Consider the following 20,202-nt stretch of genomic DNA (forward strand, 5'->3'; position numbering starts at 1 on the left):
ATTCGACTTGTTTTTTTTCCCTCCCCAGTTTGTGCTTATCACAGTGACAGCACAAAGGCCTGGATAAAGCAGGACAGAATTTCAAACACCTCTGGATCATTCCCCACTCACTGTGCCTCAGAACAGAGAGTTGTTTTCTCTCCCCCCCAGGTAAAAATCCTTCACATTGGATCAGTAAGACAGGAAGGACTGAAGGGCCATTGTTGGCTTTGGAAAACACTCTGCTTCATTATAATATAATTAGCTGAGTAAAGCTCATTATCACTCTGCTAACACCCCTTTCCAGGCTGGGAAGGGAAAAGTCAGCATCCTCAGTGCTCATGTTCCCACTGTACCTGGTGTTTATGAGTTACCTCAGTATTTGGGTGACACCAGGGCTGAATACATGGACTGAATCAGCCATTCAAAGGACATGAACCATCACTATTTAAAAAAAAATATATAGCAGAATATATTGGATTTATATAAAAATCCAGACCTTTACCAGACTAAGAAACATAAAAGACCATCAAAAGAAGGTGTTTTACAGTATTCACCTGCAGCAGTAAATACCTCTTAAGCAGATTAATCACTTCACTAAAAAAAATCTCCAAGTCAACCTTGTTTCCGCTCATCAGCAAAACCAGTGGAATCCTTCCTTTTCCATATTCACTGGGTTTTCCTTTTCCCACAAGATTCCTAGCTGAATTTATTGATTTGTACCTTGAAGCTGAAACATGTGAAATATATAAGGTTGTGTCTTTAGAAGCTTGAATTTCATGTGTTCTGCAGCTGAGGAACATTTTTACCTCCAAGACAGGCAGTAACTAAGCCCCACCAAGAAAAGTGCAAGTAAATTTAATAAGTACTGAAAGCCCACAAGTTACAGAAAGAAAAAAAATTGCAAAAAGAATATTAGAAGTTGGAGATATTTATGTCACCTCAACTGTGACTCTTTAATCATCAGCTTACCTCATTACCACACACAGATCTGTGCATCTTGATTTCTTTACAAATGGAATGGGAAAGAACCTTAATTCTTTTATTTTAAAAAAAAAAAAACACCACAAAAACCAAACACCCACCCAACCAAAGAAAATCAAAAATACAGTAGTTCTTCCTTTATTGCACTCAATAAAACTCCTTGTTATAATCAAGAAGCTAATATACAGTAATAGCTTGATATTCCTTTTAGAATTTATAGTTTTAAGTCTTAAAATAAAATTTGTATAGAAAAGATATCATTTACAACCCATTCAGTAGTAATCAACCGTTATGTACCCACAAACAATATTAAATAACTTGTATGCAGCAGTTTCCTTGTAGGGCAGAGGACAGAGGGGAATATTTTCTCCTTAGCAAATATAATATCCCACTGTTAAAGAGCAATTCAAGTCAACTTTGGAGCAAGTGTGATATGCACGGATTTCACTGGAGAAGCTCAAGATTCTGTGTAGCATCCCAGGGATTTGTACGACTGTGTCCAGTGCATAGCAGAACAGCAGCACGTGAGGAGTCTGCAGGCTGGGACTGGCACTGCCCAGAGGAAAGGAGCCACCCAGGGAGTGCAGTGGATTCAGAGCACACCAGTGAGGCACAGGAGAACCAGGAGGTGTAGTGTGACCAGGTAGGTGAGGAATAAATAGCGGGATTTGGCTCGGGCCGTCAGCAGCTTGGAGCAGTAAAGGCTTCGCCCCCGGAGCCAGCGGCGCAAGGAAAGGGCTCCTCCTTTCATCTGAGGAATAGACAGAAGTCATCAGAGGAACAATCAGGAATACAAACCAGAAACAGCCTGACTGCAGCCTGGATTTCTCAGGCACTACAAACCTTTTGCCTCTGACACAGCAACTGACCCCAAAACACAACCAATCCCAAATGCCAAAGCGTAAATGATTTAAAGGCCCCAAACCCAGCATTAATGAGAGGGGAAAGGAATGAATCCAAGCTGTGTATTATGCAACTCCACACACATAAATAGGCATACTGCATTTTGGGCATGCATAATTAAATGCAGACACAGTTTATTTAATGGCCACACATGTAGTACAAATATAATTACATACATTTTTTAACCTGGACATATGTACTGTGTTTTCTGGCACAGTTTACACAGCTGCTGGTCTTGGACTCACAGGCCCAACAGAAAAAATGAAGGATGCTTTTCCACCACTTTTAAGGAGCTGACAATTCAGGCTTTATAAAGGCTTTCATTCCCTTACCTTTCTCACAACAACATGCTCACTGGGATTGATGATTAAGGCTTCCCTCTCCTCCTCAGCTTCCATCTGGACAGTGAAGTCACTGGGGACAGACCTGTAACTGCCTGCTTCAAATCTAGAGAAAAATTGAAGGCACAGAGACATGCACTCCTGAATTATCTCCTCTTTTAAGTACTGAATTGGCACAAAAAACCTTATTTTGCATACTTAAAATGACTGAGGGAAGGTCTCCACAAAAAGCTGACTCACTTTATGTTGCCAGGTCATTTTCAGTCTCTACTTACAATCTACTTTCAAGGTGTTTCATTTATTCAGAATTAATCCCCATCATCACCAGCTGACTGAACAGTGATTTTCAGGTGATGGTAGTGAGGAACACTTTATTTAGGCAGGTGCATAAATGATATTTTCAATCTAACCAGTGGCTCTGCTGAAGTTGTTGTATAGAATTTTTTTTCCTAAACTGGAAACAAGAAATAGCACTGACTACTGAGTCTAACAGATGAAATCAAATAAATAAATAAAATCCCATAGCCTGTAACACTTTCTTGATCCAGTGTTTAACTCAGGTTTTTAACACACGGATTTTCACTGCTTTGGGCACTGTGGGCTCACACACAGGTTTGTTTATTATTATTATTATTATCAGTAGTAGTAGTACTACTACTACTAATAGTAGTAGTATCTCAAAAAAAAATAAATCTAAAGACCCACAGGAAAACCGCTCACTAATCTCACTAAAAATCAAAGGCAAACAAACAATCTGTGTTTTACCTGTTACTTCTCTCCTCAGAGAGTCCAAGAGCATCTTCTGCAGCTTCTCTCCTCCTCCTCTCCTCTGCCAGTGCTTCTGTGAGCTGGGAGAGACCCTGCTGCACTGACTCATACTGCTGCTCAGTCTCTGCAAGCCTGGGACAAAATAAAATCTCAAATCAGTATTTTATGGACTCAAATAATTACTTGTTCTTTTCTTATTAGGAAATCTTCCTTTTCATGACAGACTTAATTATAATGAGATGCTTTAGCTTAAATATTGAGATAAAGTCACCAATAACCAGTACATTTATGTACAGATACAAACCACAAGTACTACCAGATGATAACAATTCAAGAATATGGCTTATGATACATGTAATGCACTGTAAATCCACTCCTTACCCTTCTCCACACAAATGCCTGAGAGGGATAGAAAAGCATTACTTTCACACTCACTACACAGCTGTCAGGAAAATAATATTGCTAATACATGCTCAGAGTCCTGACCTTTTTCTGAGCTCATTTAGCTCCATATTGTCTATCTCCACAATAATCCCAGATCTCTCCTGTGGTGCTCCAGGGGGAACTTCTGCTCTGATTTCATCCTAGAAAATATTAAGGGGAAAAAAACCAAAACAAGTAACCATTTTTCTACTTGCCAAAAGTCTTCATTTCAATTATAGAAGCCATAAGCACCACAAAAACAGTGGAAAAGATAATTCTTTGTGCCACTTAATGTTTTCATTTCCATCTTTCAACACTGTCTGAGGGGAAAGAAATGGACCTACAATTCCAGAAGCAAGGCAGCTATTATTTTTAATTTACAGTTCTTGTTATTAAAGAGCAAGGGCTGTTTTCTATATGTATCCATATGCTATTTCAGGGTGTTCTATCAATGATTGTTAATGAATAACCAAGGCAGTACAGGAAAGCTTTTTAAAAACAAAGGAACAGTGATGGATCATAAATGACGGGGTTGGAAGGGACCTTAAAAATCATGAGGTTCCAACCCTGAATAACAATGTGCATGAGGGGTTGGCAAAGGGTACTGAAATATTGATTTGGAGATGTAGATCTCATTTCTGAAAATGTTACTCAAGCATTGTAAAATAAGACAGAACTGATATCAAATTATCACTAAATTTCCTGATCCATGCACAGTGATCATCCAGTTATCTTTGCCAGCTGCAGACCAACTCAAAAAAGATGTTTCAAAACAAGAAAAAAATTACGTAAAACAGCTTCCTTAAATGAAAAGTTAAAATAGACCAGCTATAACAACAATAAATACAATTATCTTCAGTCATGGACCAGGAAAGTACTGGGTCACTACAAAAAAAAGTACTTTATTTCATTTTTAGCAAGAAAACCAGAAAAGTGTAAGCACAGAAGGAAGAAACCTAAGAACCTTTCCATGGGTCTGTTTACCTGGACTGAGCCTTGGAAAGATGTCACTTGCATGGCCTGATACTCCCTCTCCAGCCTTAAGTAACGATTTTGCAGGTCAGTGTAATGAAGCTGGTTGTCCCTCAGAGTCTGGGAGAGAGTCTTCAGCTGGGCAGACAGGACAGCATTCTCTTCTGCTGACTGCACAACCTAAGAGAAATTCACACTGAAGTCATTCAAATTAGCTCTCCCAGGAAATCCCTGAAGATTTGAGACCTGCTGTTTCAAAATTGCATCCACTTTTTGGCAAGGTCACAGCTGGGTTGTGATTTAAGATGTTTTATGAGCAGAGAAAATAATGAAAGCTGAGCAGTGATTTCCCCTGCCATCAGTAGACCCAAACCAGAAGCTGAAATCTTACTCCAGCACCTGTTTCTGTCTATAATGAAAAATATTTCACTGTGAGTAGAAGTTCAGAGGTTCAATGTCTTCAGAATGCAGAGTCAAATAAACCTCTCAGATAAACACCAAGTCAGGAAAGCCTGGCACAAAGGAAACTGACATTTAGTTGAACGTCCAGGCTGAGTTCTTTTAAAATATCTACAATTCAAAGTAAAATCCCATTCAGACATGCAAGACACCAACCACTCCAGCAATATTCCAACATGAGGCCCAGATTCATGTGAGCTTTTCAGGACCAGAGCTGTTGCTCCAAGGTACCTTGGAATTAATCTGCTGGAAGTGCAGGTCCTTCTGCTGCATCTCCTGGAGGCAGCGCTGCAGCTCAGTTTGCAGCTGGTTCTTCTCAGCCAGGACACGTTTGATTTCCTCTGCTCCATCAGCACTTCCAGCAAGGGAGGAAGTTTCCAAAGCCTTAAAGATATCAGGATATTCAGGGTAAATGGTACAGGAGTTCTCTAAATAATTCACAATAAATAGATAAAAGATTTATAATAATTTATTACCATATATTTAATGTATTATATATGTGTTATTACAATATATATATATATAATATTATAATAAAATATAGTTAATATATCCTACAGAATTCCCTTTTCACAAGATTATTTTCTTCTCACTTAACTTAATACCACATTTGAACCACACTTTAAATACAATATTTTATATGGATATATATATATATATATATATATATATATATATATATATATATAGTGTTAATGCTTGCATTAAAAAATAACAAAAAAATTAGCACAAAAAAGCAACCCAACCTAATTTTTAATTTGAAAACCATGTGAAGCAAAAAAAAAAAAAAGGGGGGGAAAATAGCAAAGGATTAACATAAAACACCTTTCAAAAATCATTTTCAAGCTAATAAAGTCTTGTATTCATGACTTGTAAAACAGCTGCTTGGTAAATATGAATTTAAACCCAAAATAATCCATTTTGAAAAGAAAATGCTTATTACCAATTTACAGTTTTGGCCTTCTTTATGTCTGGCAGCTCAACATTTTGATATCAATCTCCAATAAAGGAGGGATGTGTGCCATCTCTAACGCTTTATGGAATCTATTCACCTATACAATCATGGAAATAAAAGGTCTTTACCACATAAAATACTCCATTACCCACAGACATTACTGGTCAATAGCTCTTATTCATGATTGCAATCAGAGAAAATGAAAAGCATCCAAACTTCAGCAACCAAAATGCTGGTTTTAATGAAATTAAAATGAATACTGCTTCCTTCCTTTGGCACAGAAAAGGTAAGTAAGAATATTATTCAAAAATAGCACTTTCCTTGAATCTTTCAGGAGAGTCTACAAAACAGCATTTGCCAGCCTGGGTGTCAGCTGCTACCTTTCTAAATCCAGGATTTTGTTCCTGGCAAAAGCCAGCTCCAGCTGCTTCAGGGGAAGGACAAGAACACTTCCATTCCCCTTTCTCACCCAGTTAGGCCCTAGTCCAATCTGCAGGAACCAGACATGGATTTAGGCTCTAAAGAATGAACTTCATTAGGTGTTTAAATCCTCTGCATCAACTATACAAACTGTGAAAACTCCTGTCCGTCTAAACCACAAAGCTTCTTTGATCCTCTTAAAAAGCCTATCCCTGGAAATGGGTTACAGCCATAATAAATCTGAAAGAAATAAACCCATTTAGTTTGGGTTTTTTTTCAACTTCCTTTTATATTCTGGATTTAACTAATTTAAGACAGTAATTTACAGGATTACTATAGGCTGCTCTTTTGAGAAGCATGCTGCAAATTTCAGAGAATAAACTACTCCCTCCACTTTACATTCCTGCTACATTCCATTTCTTTACCTTGACTGGATAACTGCTGCCAGCAGGGAGTGACTTCTTCCCAATCATGTCTTGCTGCAGCCTCTGGAGCTCAGCAATCTGCTGGTCTTTCTCAGCCACTGTGATCTGACATTGATTCCTCAGTGCCTGGGACTCTGAGAGGAGGAGGTTTTTTTCCATCCTGAACATAAAACATCAGATGTTCAGTAATTCTATATTCTATACACATCAATGCAGAGGATAAAGCTGCACTGTTATACCTTAACCCAGCCAGCTCGTTCTGGTATGAGGAGATCTCTCTCTCGGTTTCTGCCTGGAAGGCTTTTGTCTGATGCAAAGCCCTCTCCAAATCATCAACCTTGGTCTTCAGCTTGGATATTTCAACAGCTGCAAGGCTGGCCCCTTCTTTTGCCTAGGTTTAATAAACATTCTCAGTGAACTGGAATGAAAACTAGATGGATGAAGTTCGATTAGTGCTAAAATTCTAATTACAGACTAAGGTTTTCCCCTTTTGCTTTGTTTAACAGGGTAATTACCTTAACTCCCAAAACTGTAAACACACCTCCCCTGGGCACAGAGTGCTATCTTAGCACTCACATAATCTACAAAGTTAAACTCCAGAATCCAGCATGTCTCTGAGCATTCTCTGCACAAAGAATTAAGTAACAGAGCCATGTGGCTAATTACAACTTACCACATTGTTCTGAGGCACCTCCAAACTACTTTTAAAAGAATTTCTCTCATTGATGCTGCCGCAATCAATGGGAAATGAAGCTGAGCCCTGCTTGGCTTCAGAAGTTACCTTCTGATGGCTGAGCTCCTGCAGCAATTTGTCTCGGTCATCCTGGAGACTGGCCATAGCCTTGGCAAACGCTTCAATCTGCTGGACATAATTCCCACACTCAGCTGAGAGCCTGCTCACCTCCAGCTCCCGACTCACTAAAGTCCTACAGACACTTCCAATGTCATCAGCCACCTGAGCAAGGGTAACCTGATCTGTGGCATCAAGGACAGCCTCGTGCAGAAGAGAGTGCTCTTTGAGGATACTCATAAGATGGGACTTAAACCCCTGCAATTCAGCTGCAAGTTCATCTCCTTTTTTCCTTTCAGTCTTGAGCTCAGAGGTGTATTTACTCTGGAGAACTTTAAAGTCCTCTATGATCCGATCTCTGTCGTTCTGCAGAGCAGTCATTGCTTTCCCAAAGGCCTCATTTTGAGATCTCAACTCACTGTTTTGAGACTGAACTTCGAGCAGCATCTTCTCTGCAGAAGAATCAGGTTTATCTCCACGTGTCAAAAGAGTCCCACTGTATTCCTCATCTGCATTTCTGTCTCTGGATTTCTGAAGTTCCCGAACCTTTTTCTGAAGCTTTCCTCCATGCTGCCCATTAGATTCTTTTTTCTGAATACTCTCACTACTTAGAAGCTTCTCTCCAGATTCAGAAACAAGTTTTTCTTTGTTTAGTGATGAGATTAGAGATTCTAAATCACTTACTTTAGATGCCAGTTTTTTATTCTCATGTTCCAAAGCCACAGCAGCCCCCTTCTCCAGTTCACTGGAAAGCTGCATCTCTTTTATTTGTTTCTGAAGATCGTATTTTTCATGCTCAAGGCTTTTAATGCATTCCAATTTCTGCTTAAGTAAGTCCTTCAGTTGATGGTCTTTCAGAGATAAAACCTGGTTAAGATCTTCCCTGTATTTTATCAGTTGTGCACTCAGCATTGCATTTTCAGAATGCAGATCATCTATCCTATTGAGGAAGACCCTTAACTCCTGTTTCAAAGCATTAGTCTCACTTGCACTGCCAACTAGAAGACTGTCCCTCTGGTTTAAGACATCCTGGTGAAGATGCTCCAGCTCCTTGTATCTGGTGAAAAGATCATCCCGGTCATTCTGGAGAGATGACATGGATTTTTTAAAGGCATCTATTTCACTGGCAATCGCAGCTTTATCCTGACCTGCTTTTTCTGCTTTCACCTGGAGATTTCTCATCTCGTTTTCCAGCTTCTGACAGGACTCCTCAGCTTGCTGTCTCTCCATCTGCAAAGACCTTAACTGAAGTTCATACTCTTTGATCTGATTCCTATGTTGAGTCTGTACCTGAATCAAATAGTCCGAAATTTCATCCCCTTTTGAAGAAATGAGTAAGGAAATTTCTTTGTCTTTATTATTTAGCATGATCTTCATTTGCTCAGAAATGGTCATCTGCTTTTGCAATTCAGCATTCATTTTTTCCTTCTCAGCTAGAAGCTCTTGCAATTCTTGCTCCTGTCTTGTAAAATTACTTTCCAGAGCTTTTATCTCTCTTCCTGCACTCTTACTATTCTCTATGAGATGATTAAGAGAATTATTTTCTTTCAGGAGTGCTTGCAAAGCTTCTTCTTTGGACTGAAGAACACTCTCCAGCTCTTGCTGTCTGTTAAAAAAAAAGGTATTTTCTTCCTTTATCCTGCAGAGTTCTTCATAGCGCTGCATATCAACAGATTTTTGCCTCAAGTACAGTTCATCCTTTGTTTCCTCTACCACAGAATATTTGATATTTAGTTCTTGAATCTGAGTAATTTTATCTTTCAATTCATCTTGCAAGGCCGCTATTCTTTTGTTAGTATCTTCCAGCTGTTTCTCCTTGTTTTGGATGGCCTCTTTGAACTGCATTTCCCAGCTTTTCATCTCACTGATGACCCTGTCCCTGTCATCCTGAAGGGAGGACATGCACTTTGTGAAAGCAGCCAGTCGTGCCAGAGCTGCATTCAGCTCTGCCTGCAGCTGCTTGTTCTGAGAGTCCTTCGTGCTGACTTCCTCCTGCAAACCCTGAACCTCACTCACCATCCGATCCTTTTCTCTCTCAAGGGCACCATGTCTTTCCTCCAGGTTCGAAATTTCACTTTTGTGAAGCAATTTCAGCTGCTGGAGATGAAATTCCAATTCTCTCTCGTATCCTCTCTTTTGAAGCTGCAGTTCATCTCCTTTCTTCTGAAGTTCTTTCCTCCAGTTTAGATTCTCATCTTTAAGCCTGTCCACTTCCCTCTTTGACTGATCCAACAGGTTCATCTGTGCAGAAAGCTTTCCCTTGAGATGAAGTATTTCATCATTTGATTCTGCCAGCTTTTCTGATGCATTACTTAAGTCCTTTTCAAATTTTTCATTTTTTGACTGTGACAATTTCACAGATCTTTCCAAATCCAGGATCAGCTCCTGGAACTTTATAGAATCCTTTTGCAATTGGTTGATCTCCTGCTGTTTCTCCTTTAAGAGTTCTTGCAATTCTTTCGTTTTGTTTTTAGTCCCATTATTATCTCTCTGAGCACTTTTCACCTTCTCCTCAAACATCTTTACAAGATGGAGCTGCTGCTCTTCCTTTTCTCTAACCACATTACATTTTTCTGCCTTTAACTCTTCCAGCTGCTGTAACAGCAAGTTATTCTGCACCTGGGCAGATTTCATCCTATCAGTAAGATGATCAACTTTTTTAACATGATTAAGCAATTCTGTCTCAAGAAATTCTCTCTCATTTTTTACTTTGTAAGAACTTTCTTGTACATTTTCTAATTCTTCCTGTAACAAACACTTGTCATCCTTTAAAATCTTAACTTTTTCATTTAGACTAACAATTTCTTGTGTTAGACTTTTACATTCCATGTCCAGCTTTGTTAGACAATGAGTTTTGTGGAGCAGAGATTTCTCAGTTTCTTGCGCTTTTTCTGAAATTAACTTTCTTTCTTGTTCTAGGACAAGAACAGCTTGCTCTTTTTCAGAGAGTTTATCCCTTAACACATTCATGTCTTTTAACAGCGATTCATTTTCACATAATGCATCACTGATTTTGGATTGTGTATCGTTTTGGTACACTTCCATTTGAACCTGCAGTTCTCCCAAGGCTGCTTTAGTTACAGTGATGTTATTATGAAGGACATCGTTCTCATTCTGAATTTTCTCTAAAGCCTGCTTTAGGTTTTCAGAGGTTTGTTTCAGTTGCTCGTTCTCCTCCATCAGCTGATGGTTCTGCTCAGTGAGCTCACACAGACGATCCTGGTGTTCCTGCATCCTGACCTCCTGCTCACGGATCTGCCTTTCTGCTTTGCTCTGTAACTCCTCAACCTCCATTTTCTTGGATTCACTGAGTTGTTTCAGTTGGTTCTTAATAATCTCATTTTCATCAACGAGATTTTGTAAATGCTTCTGCAGAGCCTCCTTTTCAGACTGTCCTTCCCTGAGTCTTTGAACAGCCTCTTGCTTCTCTTTCCTGCTGAGATCAATGACTTGCCTCATATCTGCCACTTTACTACTGATATTCTCATATGCCTGAAGAAGCGATTCGTACTCCTGCTTTAATTCACTATGCTTAGCCTTCCATCCTGTCAATTCAACTGTCTGAGAATCTTTTAAGGTATTTAATTGGAAAGAAAAGGCCTCTTTTTCCTGAACTATGGACTCCATGGTGGATTTCAGACTTTCACACGCTGCAGTGAGGTTCTCATTTTCAGCCAGCAGCCTCGCATTTTCCGAAGCAAGGCTCCCCTCTCCAGACAATGGAGCCACAGGACTTGAACTCTGCTTTTCTCTGCCAAGCTCTAGCAAGTGCTCTAGCATTCCTGTCTTGTTCACCAGTTCTTCTTTTTCCAACACCAGCTGATCAACCTGTTCCTTTAGACACTTATTTTCTCTCAGGGCTTCTTTACGTGATATTAAAGCTGCCTGCAATTTCCTTTGAAGGCGCTCTCTGGATCTCTCTTCTGTTGCAGCTCTTTGCTCTTGGACTTTGGAGTCATTTAAATTTGTAGATTTTGCCAGGGGCTCTTCTATCGTTTGCATTTGTTTCTGGATTTCACATTCTGTTGCTTCTCTCAGTTTACTTTTCCCAGAGTAATCAGTCTCTGATAGTTGGAAAGTAGTGACTTTTCCTTCCAAATTCCCTTGAAGGGAATTACTTTCTGAACCAACCTCTTCCAATTTCTTTTCAGTTCCGTTTTCTTCCTTAAGCTCTTTGTCCAACACCACAGGTTTACTCATCTCAGCCTTCTCACGCAACATACACAACTCTGCCACGAGATTTTTGTTTTCTTCACTGAAATGTTCTACCTCATTTTTCATCTTAATTAGTTCCAAATTAGACTTTTCCAAAGAGCTCAGAAGTTCCTCTTTTTCACTCTTCATGTCTTCAAATGCTGTTTTGTAATGGTGGGCTTCTTCCTGGCCCTCCTTTACAGCTTTGTTTAATAATTCTTTTTCCAGACCAAGTTTCTCCTTTAAATTTGTAAGTGAACATCTCAGTGCTTCTATTTCCTCATTCTTTCCTGCAACCTCCCGCTTAGCTTCAATTCTTGACCTCTGCAGTTCCTCCTGGCTCATTCTGTAATCCTCTTCACTTTTTTTAAGAAGTGCTCTTTTCTCATTATTCACATGTTCAAGCACTGCCTTGAGCTCTACAGTTTCAGTCCGATGTGCTTCCAGCTTTTTCTGTAGATACTTTATGTCCTCCAACAAGTTGCCCTGACATTCTTCCTCCTGTCTCAAAGACTTTAAACTGATTGTTTCTTCTTTATCATCACTGAATTCAACCAATATTTTTCTCAACTCTTTCCTTAACATCTCTGCTTCCCCCTGAAGTTTTGCATAATCACTTCTTAGTTCTTTTAGCTCAATGTCTTCAACTGGCACAGAAGTGATCGTGTTTTCTGACTCTTTCAAGGATGCGACCTGAACCTTGTTTCTTGGTTTGTCTGATTCCAAATTCCTTGGATCAGCTCCTTCTCCTCCTAGCAGTGCCTTGGCTGGAAATAGGTCCTTCCATTCTAACTGGTTAAAGCCCAGCTCCTTACATTTTGTTTGGAGAACTTCCCAGAGTGTTTTATGTTCTTGCCTGAGCTGCTCAAGATGGGCTTTTTGTTCATCAAAATCTGCTGCCAGTTTCACATGCTCTTCCTTTTCTTGCTGGAATTTTTTCATATCCTCTTTCATGACCAAAAGCTCCCTCTGTAAAGCTTCCTTTTCTTTTTGCAATTGACTCATGGCATTAATGTCACTGCTGGTATTCAGACACTTGTTCCTGTCTCCAGCACTTGAACCAAGCTCTTCTAAACTGGAATTTTTCAACAATTCTTCCTTCTTTTTAAGTTCAGACTTCACCTCTTCAAGAATCAAGAGCAACTGAGAATGTTCCTCTTGATATGCCCTTGTTCTTTCATCAAGCACAGATTGCAGATGAGCAAGCATACAGTCCTTCTCTCCTAAAGATTTTAGGCTCTGCTCACAAACATTTTGTTTTTCAGCTATAGCATCATTCAGTTCTGTAATATTGTGCTGAAGTTCCTCTAAATAGGAAGCTCTTGAAGATAAGGTTTTGGTCAAATCACTTATCTCGGCATCTTTTTCTATAAGTTGTTGTTTCAAAGTACCAAGATGAGACTCAAAATCATTATTTTGTCCTTCAAGCAGTTTCAATTTGTCTGTTAACTCATTAACTTGCTTCAACAGCTCCTCTGCTTTTTTCTGCTCTTTTTCTATTTCTTCCTGTCCACTTTTTTCTAATTTCCCAATTTTTTGCATTAGATCTCTTCTTACTATCAATGCCGCTTGAAGCTTCTTTTTCAGATTCTCTTTTTCCTTGCCCATTTTCTCAAGATTGCACTTCATCTCCTCCTTTTCATTCATTAAATCTTTAAACTCAGCTTCTCTACTGCTTAACATAACCTGGTTATGTTCCAGTTCTTTCTTACAATCCCCGAGTTCCTGCAATACTCGGTTTAGCTCTGCCACTGAACTACTATGAACAGCTTCAAGGTCTTGCAGTTTGGCATTTAATGTACTCCTCTCTTCAGAAAAATTCAGCATTTCATTAGACAATGACTCCATGACCTGGGTCACAGAAGAGTCTTTTTCTTTCATTTGCTGGCTTAGACCAGAAATGAAATCCTTCTGCTGATTGACCTGGGAAGTTAAATTTTTGATGAGGTGATCTTTTTCCCCCATTTCTTCAAGGAGACTCGCTACTTTTTTACCTTCAGCCTGCAGCTTTTCTTGACTAGCTCTCACCATTTCTTCTGATTTATTCATTTTGTCTTGAAGAAATTCCACCTGCTCATTTATTTCTGCCAAAGACTCCTCCCTTTCTTTTAGGAGACACTCTTGTTTGCCTAAAGTTTCCTTGAGTGAGACCATTTCTTTTGACAGACATTCCATTTCAGATGTGTATTTGCCCTTCATCTTTTCCATGTCACTCTGCAGCACCTCCTTCTGCTTCTCAAGTGACTCCATACTTCTTAATTCATCTTTCATGGTGTCTATTTCTTTCTGTTTTTCTAAAAGTGCCAGTTGCAAATGTTCTCCTTCTGTTTCTTTGCTCAGAATAGCAGTTACCAGAGTGGAGAATTTTTCCAACTGAGTTTTACTATCAGTTGGCTGTAGTTCAGGATCTGAAATTTGTGCCTTTTCTTTCCATAAAAGCCTACTACTAAGTAATGGAGATAAGCTCTGAGTTAATTTCTCTTTTATAAGATCCAGCTCTTGCTGCAAGGACTGGATTTCACTATCTTTTGATTTCATTTCACTTCTTAAACTGCTCAATTGCTCAGTAAGATCATTACTTCGTGAATTTACCGTATCAAGTTCTGTCACCCATTTGTTTTCTGACTCAAGCAGACTTTGTTCTAGAGTTTGACACTTAAATTCTAATTTAGAAAGTTCTTCACCCTTCACACTAACCTGCATCTGTAACTTCTCTTTTTCAGTCTTCATCTGCAGTTTGACAGCATCTATCTGTATCCTTGCATAATTCTCACTGGTTTCTAGTTTTTTATGGATATCCTGGAGCTCTTCCAATTTCTTCTGCAAATCAGTCTGAGATGCATTAAGTTGTGTGTTTTCAGCCATCAGTTTACCAACATCACCTTGCAACAGGGATTTTTCTTTCTCTAAAGACTCCACCTGACACTGCAGACGATTTATTAAAAGCACCTTGTCATGGTAGTCTTGAGATGATTTGGAACTTAAGTTGTTGAACTCCAACTTCAAACATTCCAATTTCTCTGCCTGTTCAGTGCACGTCACATGCAGAGACTCCACAGCCAAGTCTTTCTGCTGTAGTTCTTGTTCCTGGGTATTTATTTGGTCTAGTGCTTTTTGGTACTCATTTTTAAGGGAGTCAAGTTCAACAGTCAAAGAATCAATTTTTTTCTGATGATTATCAAGCTTCTCATTCTTTTCCTCAAATTCCTCAGTCAGATTTTTCATGGCCATTCCACTTTCTTCTAATTTGGATCTGAGAACATCAATCTCACTAGAAAGAGCATTAACATTGCTCTCTGCCAGCTGTACACTGGCATCTTTCTCCTTTAAGGAATTAAGCAGTCCAGCAATAACTTCTTCCTTTTGCCCAAGAGACATGTTCACCTCAGTTCTCAGCTTGTACTGTGCTTCAATTTCCTCCTGAAGAGATAAAAAGGCATTTTCTTTCTCACAGACTAGCTCTTTAGAGTTTTGTAATTCTTGTGTTAGCTCATGGACCTGACTTTGGAGCTGAGAAATCAGATGTGTCTTCTCTTCATCTTTCCTTGCTTTCTCCTCCAGAGTTTTGAGGAGACTTCTGTTTTCTGTAAGATACGATTCCTTTTCTGATAAGGACTGGTCCCTCTCAATTATTACATTCTTCTGATGCTCTAATTCTTTTTGGAAATTCTCTTTCATTTCCTGCAGCTCCACCATCTGTTTGTTTAAGACACCACATTCAGTCTCTTTCTCTTGAAGTTGCATCTTTAAATTCTCACTGAATATCGAAATACTGCTGATGGCTGATTCTTTTTCTGACACAAGTACTTTTAACTGTTCTGCTTCAGAGGCTAAAAGCTGTAACTGTTTCTCCTGCTCAGAACAAGAATCCTGTATCTCAGAAAGCTGTGCTTTTAAACTGATGCATTCATCTACCTTTTGTTTTAAAGATGCATCTTTTTGTACAACAGAATTATTCAACTGGGACAACTGTTTTGTCATGTTTTTAAGTTGACTTTGAAGGTCAGAAATAACCTCCATATTCTCAGACAGTTGAACCCTAAGTACATCAGACTCTTCAGATTTTTCTTTTAATAATTTAAGTTCTTGGGCTTGCCTTTTAAATTCATCTTCTTTTTCCTGCATTGCGTGTCTGAGCTCACTGGTTTCGAAGTTCAGGGCTTGTATTTGGTATTGCAGATCTGCAATGAATTCCACGTATCGCTCTTCTCCTGCCACTTTATCTTTCACTTCCTGAATCAAAGCCTCCTTTTCAGAAAGTAGAGTTTCTTTTTCCTCAAAGGTAATTTTTAGGTTCTCTTTCTCCATCAAGAGGCTGTCAATTTGGTCCTTCAAATCTAAAATACTATGACTTTGTTGGGACAGGTGTGAAGTTAAAGCAGCTATTTCCTCTGACTTTTTCATTACTGTAACATTAACTGTCTCTATGTCTGCTTTCAATTTTTCATTTTCTAGAGCTGCTGTTTGTGCTTGGTGCCTTACTGAAGTAATTTCAGACTGGAGACATTTACATTCATGTGACTTCTCACTCAATAAGCTGGAAAAGTCCTCCTTTTCATGCCTAAGCACATCCATTTCTTTGCTTAATAACTGCAGCTGATTATTTAACACAGTATTTTCTTCCTTTGTTTCAAAAATTTGCCTCTGAAACTTCTCAAGTTCTGAACCCTGACTTTTCACAGCCAGGTCTCTTTCCTCTACCAACTGAGTCAATTTAGTTTTCTTGTCTTTAAGATTTTTTATTTCATCCTGCAATTCTACAACACAAAGCTTACTCTCTTCCATTTCCTTCCGTAATGAATCATTTTGAAGGTTCTTCTCTTCTAGAGACCTGTTCACAGTTTCAAAATCCAAAGTTATGTTTTGAATTTTTTCCTGCAGGAGTAAATTATTTTCCTTGCTATGGCTGAGCTCTTGGATTAGACCACTGCATTCAGATAATTTATTATTTAACATTTCTTCTTTCTTTATTCCTTCATCTCTAAGCTCCTTCAGCTGAATGAGCAGTGATTGCACTTGTTTATGCAACTGTTGGGTCTGTTCCTTGCTTTCAGACAAGTGCTCAGCCAGCACATTACATTCCTTTGTTTTCTCCCCCAGCTGTTCTGCAACTGAACTTTCCTTTTGCTTGGCAACTACTGACAGTTGTTCAATCTCTTTTGCCAGTGAGTTTTTATCAGAATTTAGCACTGAAAGAGTTTTTTCGTACTCAGCAGTGCTAACAGCTAACTTATTCTCAAATTCTGCCACAGCCTGGGTTTTCTTTAACAATTCACACTCTTTTACGTCTAAGAGTTTGGACAAATTCTCATTTTCTCTGATTAGTTGTTCCTTCTCTTTTTCCATTGTACCTATCCTCTTTTTCAGATTTTCATTTGCTTTTATTTGCTCTACCAATTTGTCTTGTTTCCCTTCAAGATCTGCCTGCAACTGGTTATTAGCTGATGCTTTCTCCTGTGTCTCTATCTCCCGTTTTTTAATTTGTTTATGCATTTCATTTAATTGGTCATTAAGTTCTTTGCAACATGTCTCTTTGGCTTTCAGATCCCCAGTTAATTTAAGTTTAGTCTCTTCATTCTGCTTCTCCAAAGCCCCAAGTCTCTCCTCTAATGAAACAATGAGCTCTTGTTTGTCTTGCAACTCTTTTTTAGCTGTTTCCTCATGATCAGTATGTTCTGTAAGCTTTCTGGATAACTCGGCCAACTCCTCATCTTTTTTAGCATTTTCCAAAACCAGTTTGTTGTATGAATCCTTCACTGACTTTAACTCATTTTCCAATGTCTGTGCTTTGCTCTCTTTCTCTTTAAGCAAACCACTCCATTTTTCCTTCAGCGTATTGCTTTCCTCAAGCTGAGATTTCAAACATTCAGTTTCTTTCCTTTGTTTATCCTCTGTTTCTTGGAGCTTTTCAGATGATTTAGTAATTTGCTCTTTCAGCAGAGTAATTTGTGACTCGCACTCTGAGAGCTTGTTATGGTACGCGACGTTGTTAGCCTTGATTTTGGAGCGGAGATCCTTAATTGTCATGCTGTTCTCAGTGCTCTGCCTTATTAATTCCTCGTTTTCTTTGGTTTTAGCTTCATTCTCAGCTCTAACTCTCTCCAGCTCCATTCTCATGGTGTCACTCTGCTCAGAAAGGACAGAGATCTTCACGCCGGCATCTCTCACATCAGCTGTCTGTACTTCCTTCAGTAAATGCATTTCCCTTTCAGCCTTTGATAAAGCCTCCTCCAAACCTCGCATCTCCTCCTCTTTGCATTGCACTTGATGCTTCAGGATCATAACCTGTTCAGAATATTCTGTCATGTTCAGAGACAGGACAGACATCTCCCTGTCTTTTTCTGCCAGTGCTTCTTTCAGATTATCAATTTCTCTTTCACGTTTCTGCAGATCTTGAATGAGTTGAGACCTCTCCTCCAAATGGCTTGAATTCAACTTGTCAAGCTCTTCATTTGTTTGGTCCAGGTCCAGCTGCATGGACTCCACCACGCTGTCTTGTTTCAAAGTCTAAACAGCAAGAAAATAATGTTACAACACTCCAAATACCTGTTAGAGGGAGAAGTTACACCCCACACTGTAGAACAAGCATTTAAGGTAATCAGCCTGTACCCAATGTAAAGTCACAAGATGTTCTTCTTCACATTGCTTTAACAAACAAAAAGCTCAGTGTATGAGATTTAAAGCAGCTCATGCTGTCACTTTAGTGGACATTTAAATAGGCCATGAAATATGAACATACAATTTCTTCTCTTACATTACTTTTATGAATTACCTTTTCTTTCAGTGTAGCAACTCTTTCCGTGAGATCACTGATGGCTGTTTTCTGCTCAACATTCTCCACTTCATACACACTGCATTTCTTCAAGGCTTCATTCAGCTTAGTATTAAAAGTAGTAGAAATACATAGAATTCTATTAAAATTTTTCTGTTACCAAGTGCAATACTGAGCTTACACAACAGTGAAGTGCATACTTTGAAATTAATAAACAATAATTTATCCGCTCAACAAAATGTAAATACTTTCATGCAAAAGCTGTGTTTGCTCTAAGAAATCTTTACACCAAACTTAAAGCAAAGCGATTAAATTAACAAAAATGCAAAGACAGAGTAAAAACTTTCACACTGGGAAAACAGCAGTAATTCTGCTGGGACACAAATTAAAAGTTATGGTTAAAGCTCATCAGTTCTAATAAGTGAAATACTAACTATTAGTTAACTTACCTGTTGCTCAGCATGCACAAACTTTTCCCCAAGCTCTTTGTTCAGAATATCCTTATCTTGAAGCAGTTTCCTCAAAGCTTCAATTTGTTCCAGCTTTTCTGTAGTGCTCACCAGTTTTTGTTCTCTTTCTCCAAGTGAATTTTCAAGGAAACTATTTCTGTCACTTAATCTGAGAAGAAAACACATATTTAGGCATTTTGAAAACACGTCTCACATTAAGTTTTCTAAACTTACTAACCCCAAACTAAGAGAATCATTATTTTTACACTTTCCACTTAAACTTCCAAGTATAAAAATAACACAACTGCAAACAGAAACATGAGCCAAGTAATTGTTTTTTCAAGTGTTTTGAGAGATGATACTCCTCATTAGAAGTTGAAGTTTAAAGCAGATAAAGACAATGGTATGTGGAATTGTAAAGAACCTTCATTTTACCCTTTGAGCTGTTCATTCAAGCTAGAGATCAGAATCTGATGCTTTTCCACATCTCGCGTTTGTTGGCTGCGCAACTGGGTGAGTTGAGTTTGCAAACGCTCATTTTCATTCTGCAACAAAGCATGATGAAGAGCATTATCACACCCAGCGTGAGAGAATTGAAGAAAAAAGGAAGCAAGCTTCATTCACACAGCTTTTTGGGGGTTTCAAACACAGTAAAAATCTCCTAGTCTAGGTCAGATCCACTGCACCAATTCAAAACTAAAACCACAAAAAAAAAAAAAGAAAAAAAAAAAAAAGAGAGAAAAGGTCATACAACAGCAACCAACAACCAAAAGCAAAACACATCCAGAATCAACAGCACATAGGACAAACGTGGCAAACTTGTCACCATTCATGAACAGAAGGTGGCATTTTGGAAGAGGCAGAACACACCTGCACCGCCCTCAATAGCTGCCCTTCTTCCTCTACACCAAACGTTACCTGTATTGAAAGGCTTTGTTACAAGAGTCTCAATAATTAATGTAAGCTTGTCTCTCATCTTAAAACCATTCTTTAAAGTCATTCTTTTTTATACACATGCAACTTAACAGTTGAAGAACTATGAGTAACACACCAAGAGTTTGAGTCAAGATCAGTTGTGTCACACAGTGAAAATACAGTTCACAAATTATCGTAGTAAGTTGTCAGTCAGGCAATACTAAAAGTAACTTTTCCTTTTAAAAGGACTCAACTGCTCTTTATGGGGCCTTCAGTGAATGTTTTCAAGCTATATGTGTCTAGCTAATATCTGGAGTTTAGACTGCATGTAGATATATTTATATAAAATTATGAATAATTTTTCTATAGGAAGTTTCTTCTCTAAAATGTGTGTGTATATATATACATTTATATGAAAAATTAAATATACACACCCACACTTACAGAAAAGAA

At 38.6% G+C, this 20,202-nt stretch overlaps 1 protein-coding gene across 1 annotated transcript in view; it reads right to left on the minus strand.

The window, feature by feature from the left end:
- Positions 1 to 901: 901 nt before the first annotated feature.
- LOC134044979 (golgin subfamily B member 1-like) overlaps positions 902 to 20,202 on the minus strand; it is a 34,513-nt gene continuing 15,212 nt past the window's right edge. The window contains exons 18-30 of the mRNA XM_062494528.1: positions 19,705 to 19,752; positions 19,270 to 19,379; positions 18,835 to 19,003; positions 18,386 to 18,490; positions 7,303 to 18,120; positions 6,869 to 7,020; positions 6,630 to 6,789; positions 5,061 to 5,213; positions 4,383 to 4,550; positions 3,462 to 3,559; positions 2,973 to 3,107; positions 2,199 to 2,313; positions 902 to 1,714 (exon numbers count right to left, since the gene is read on the minus strand). Coding sequence (XP_062350512.1) covers positions 1,556 to 1,714; positions 2,199 to 2,313; positions 2,973 to 3,107; positions 3,462 to 3,559; positions 4,383 to 4,550; positions 5,061 to 5,213; positions 6,630 to 6,789; positions 6,869 to 7,020; positions 7,303 to 18,120; positions 18,386 to 18,490; positions 18,835 to 19,003; positions 19,270 to 19,379; positions 19,705 to 19,752 — 12,390 coding nt within the window. The 3' untranslated portion in view covers positions 902 to 1,555. The remainder of the gene's footprint in view (positions 1,715 to 2,198; positions 2,314 to 2,972; positions 3,108 to 3,461; positions 3,560 to 4,382; positions 4,551 to 5,060; positions 5,214 to 6,629; positions 6,790 to 6,868; positions 7,021 to 7,302; positions 18,121 to 18,385; positions 18,491 to 18,834; positions 19,004 to 19,269; positions 19,380 to 19,704; positions 19,753 to 20,202) is intronic.

Source organism: Cinclus cinclus, chromosome 6, assembly GCF_963662255.1.
Source record: "Cinclus cinclus chromosome 6, bCinCin1.1, whole genome shotgun sequence".
NCBI classification, from domain to species: Eukaryota; Metazoa; Chordata; class Aves; order Passeriformes; family Cinclidae; genus Cinclus; species Cinclus cinclus.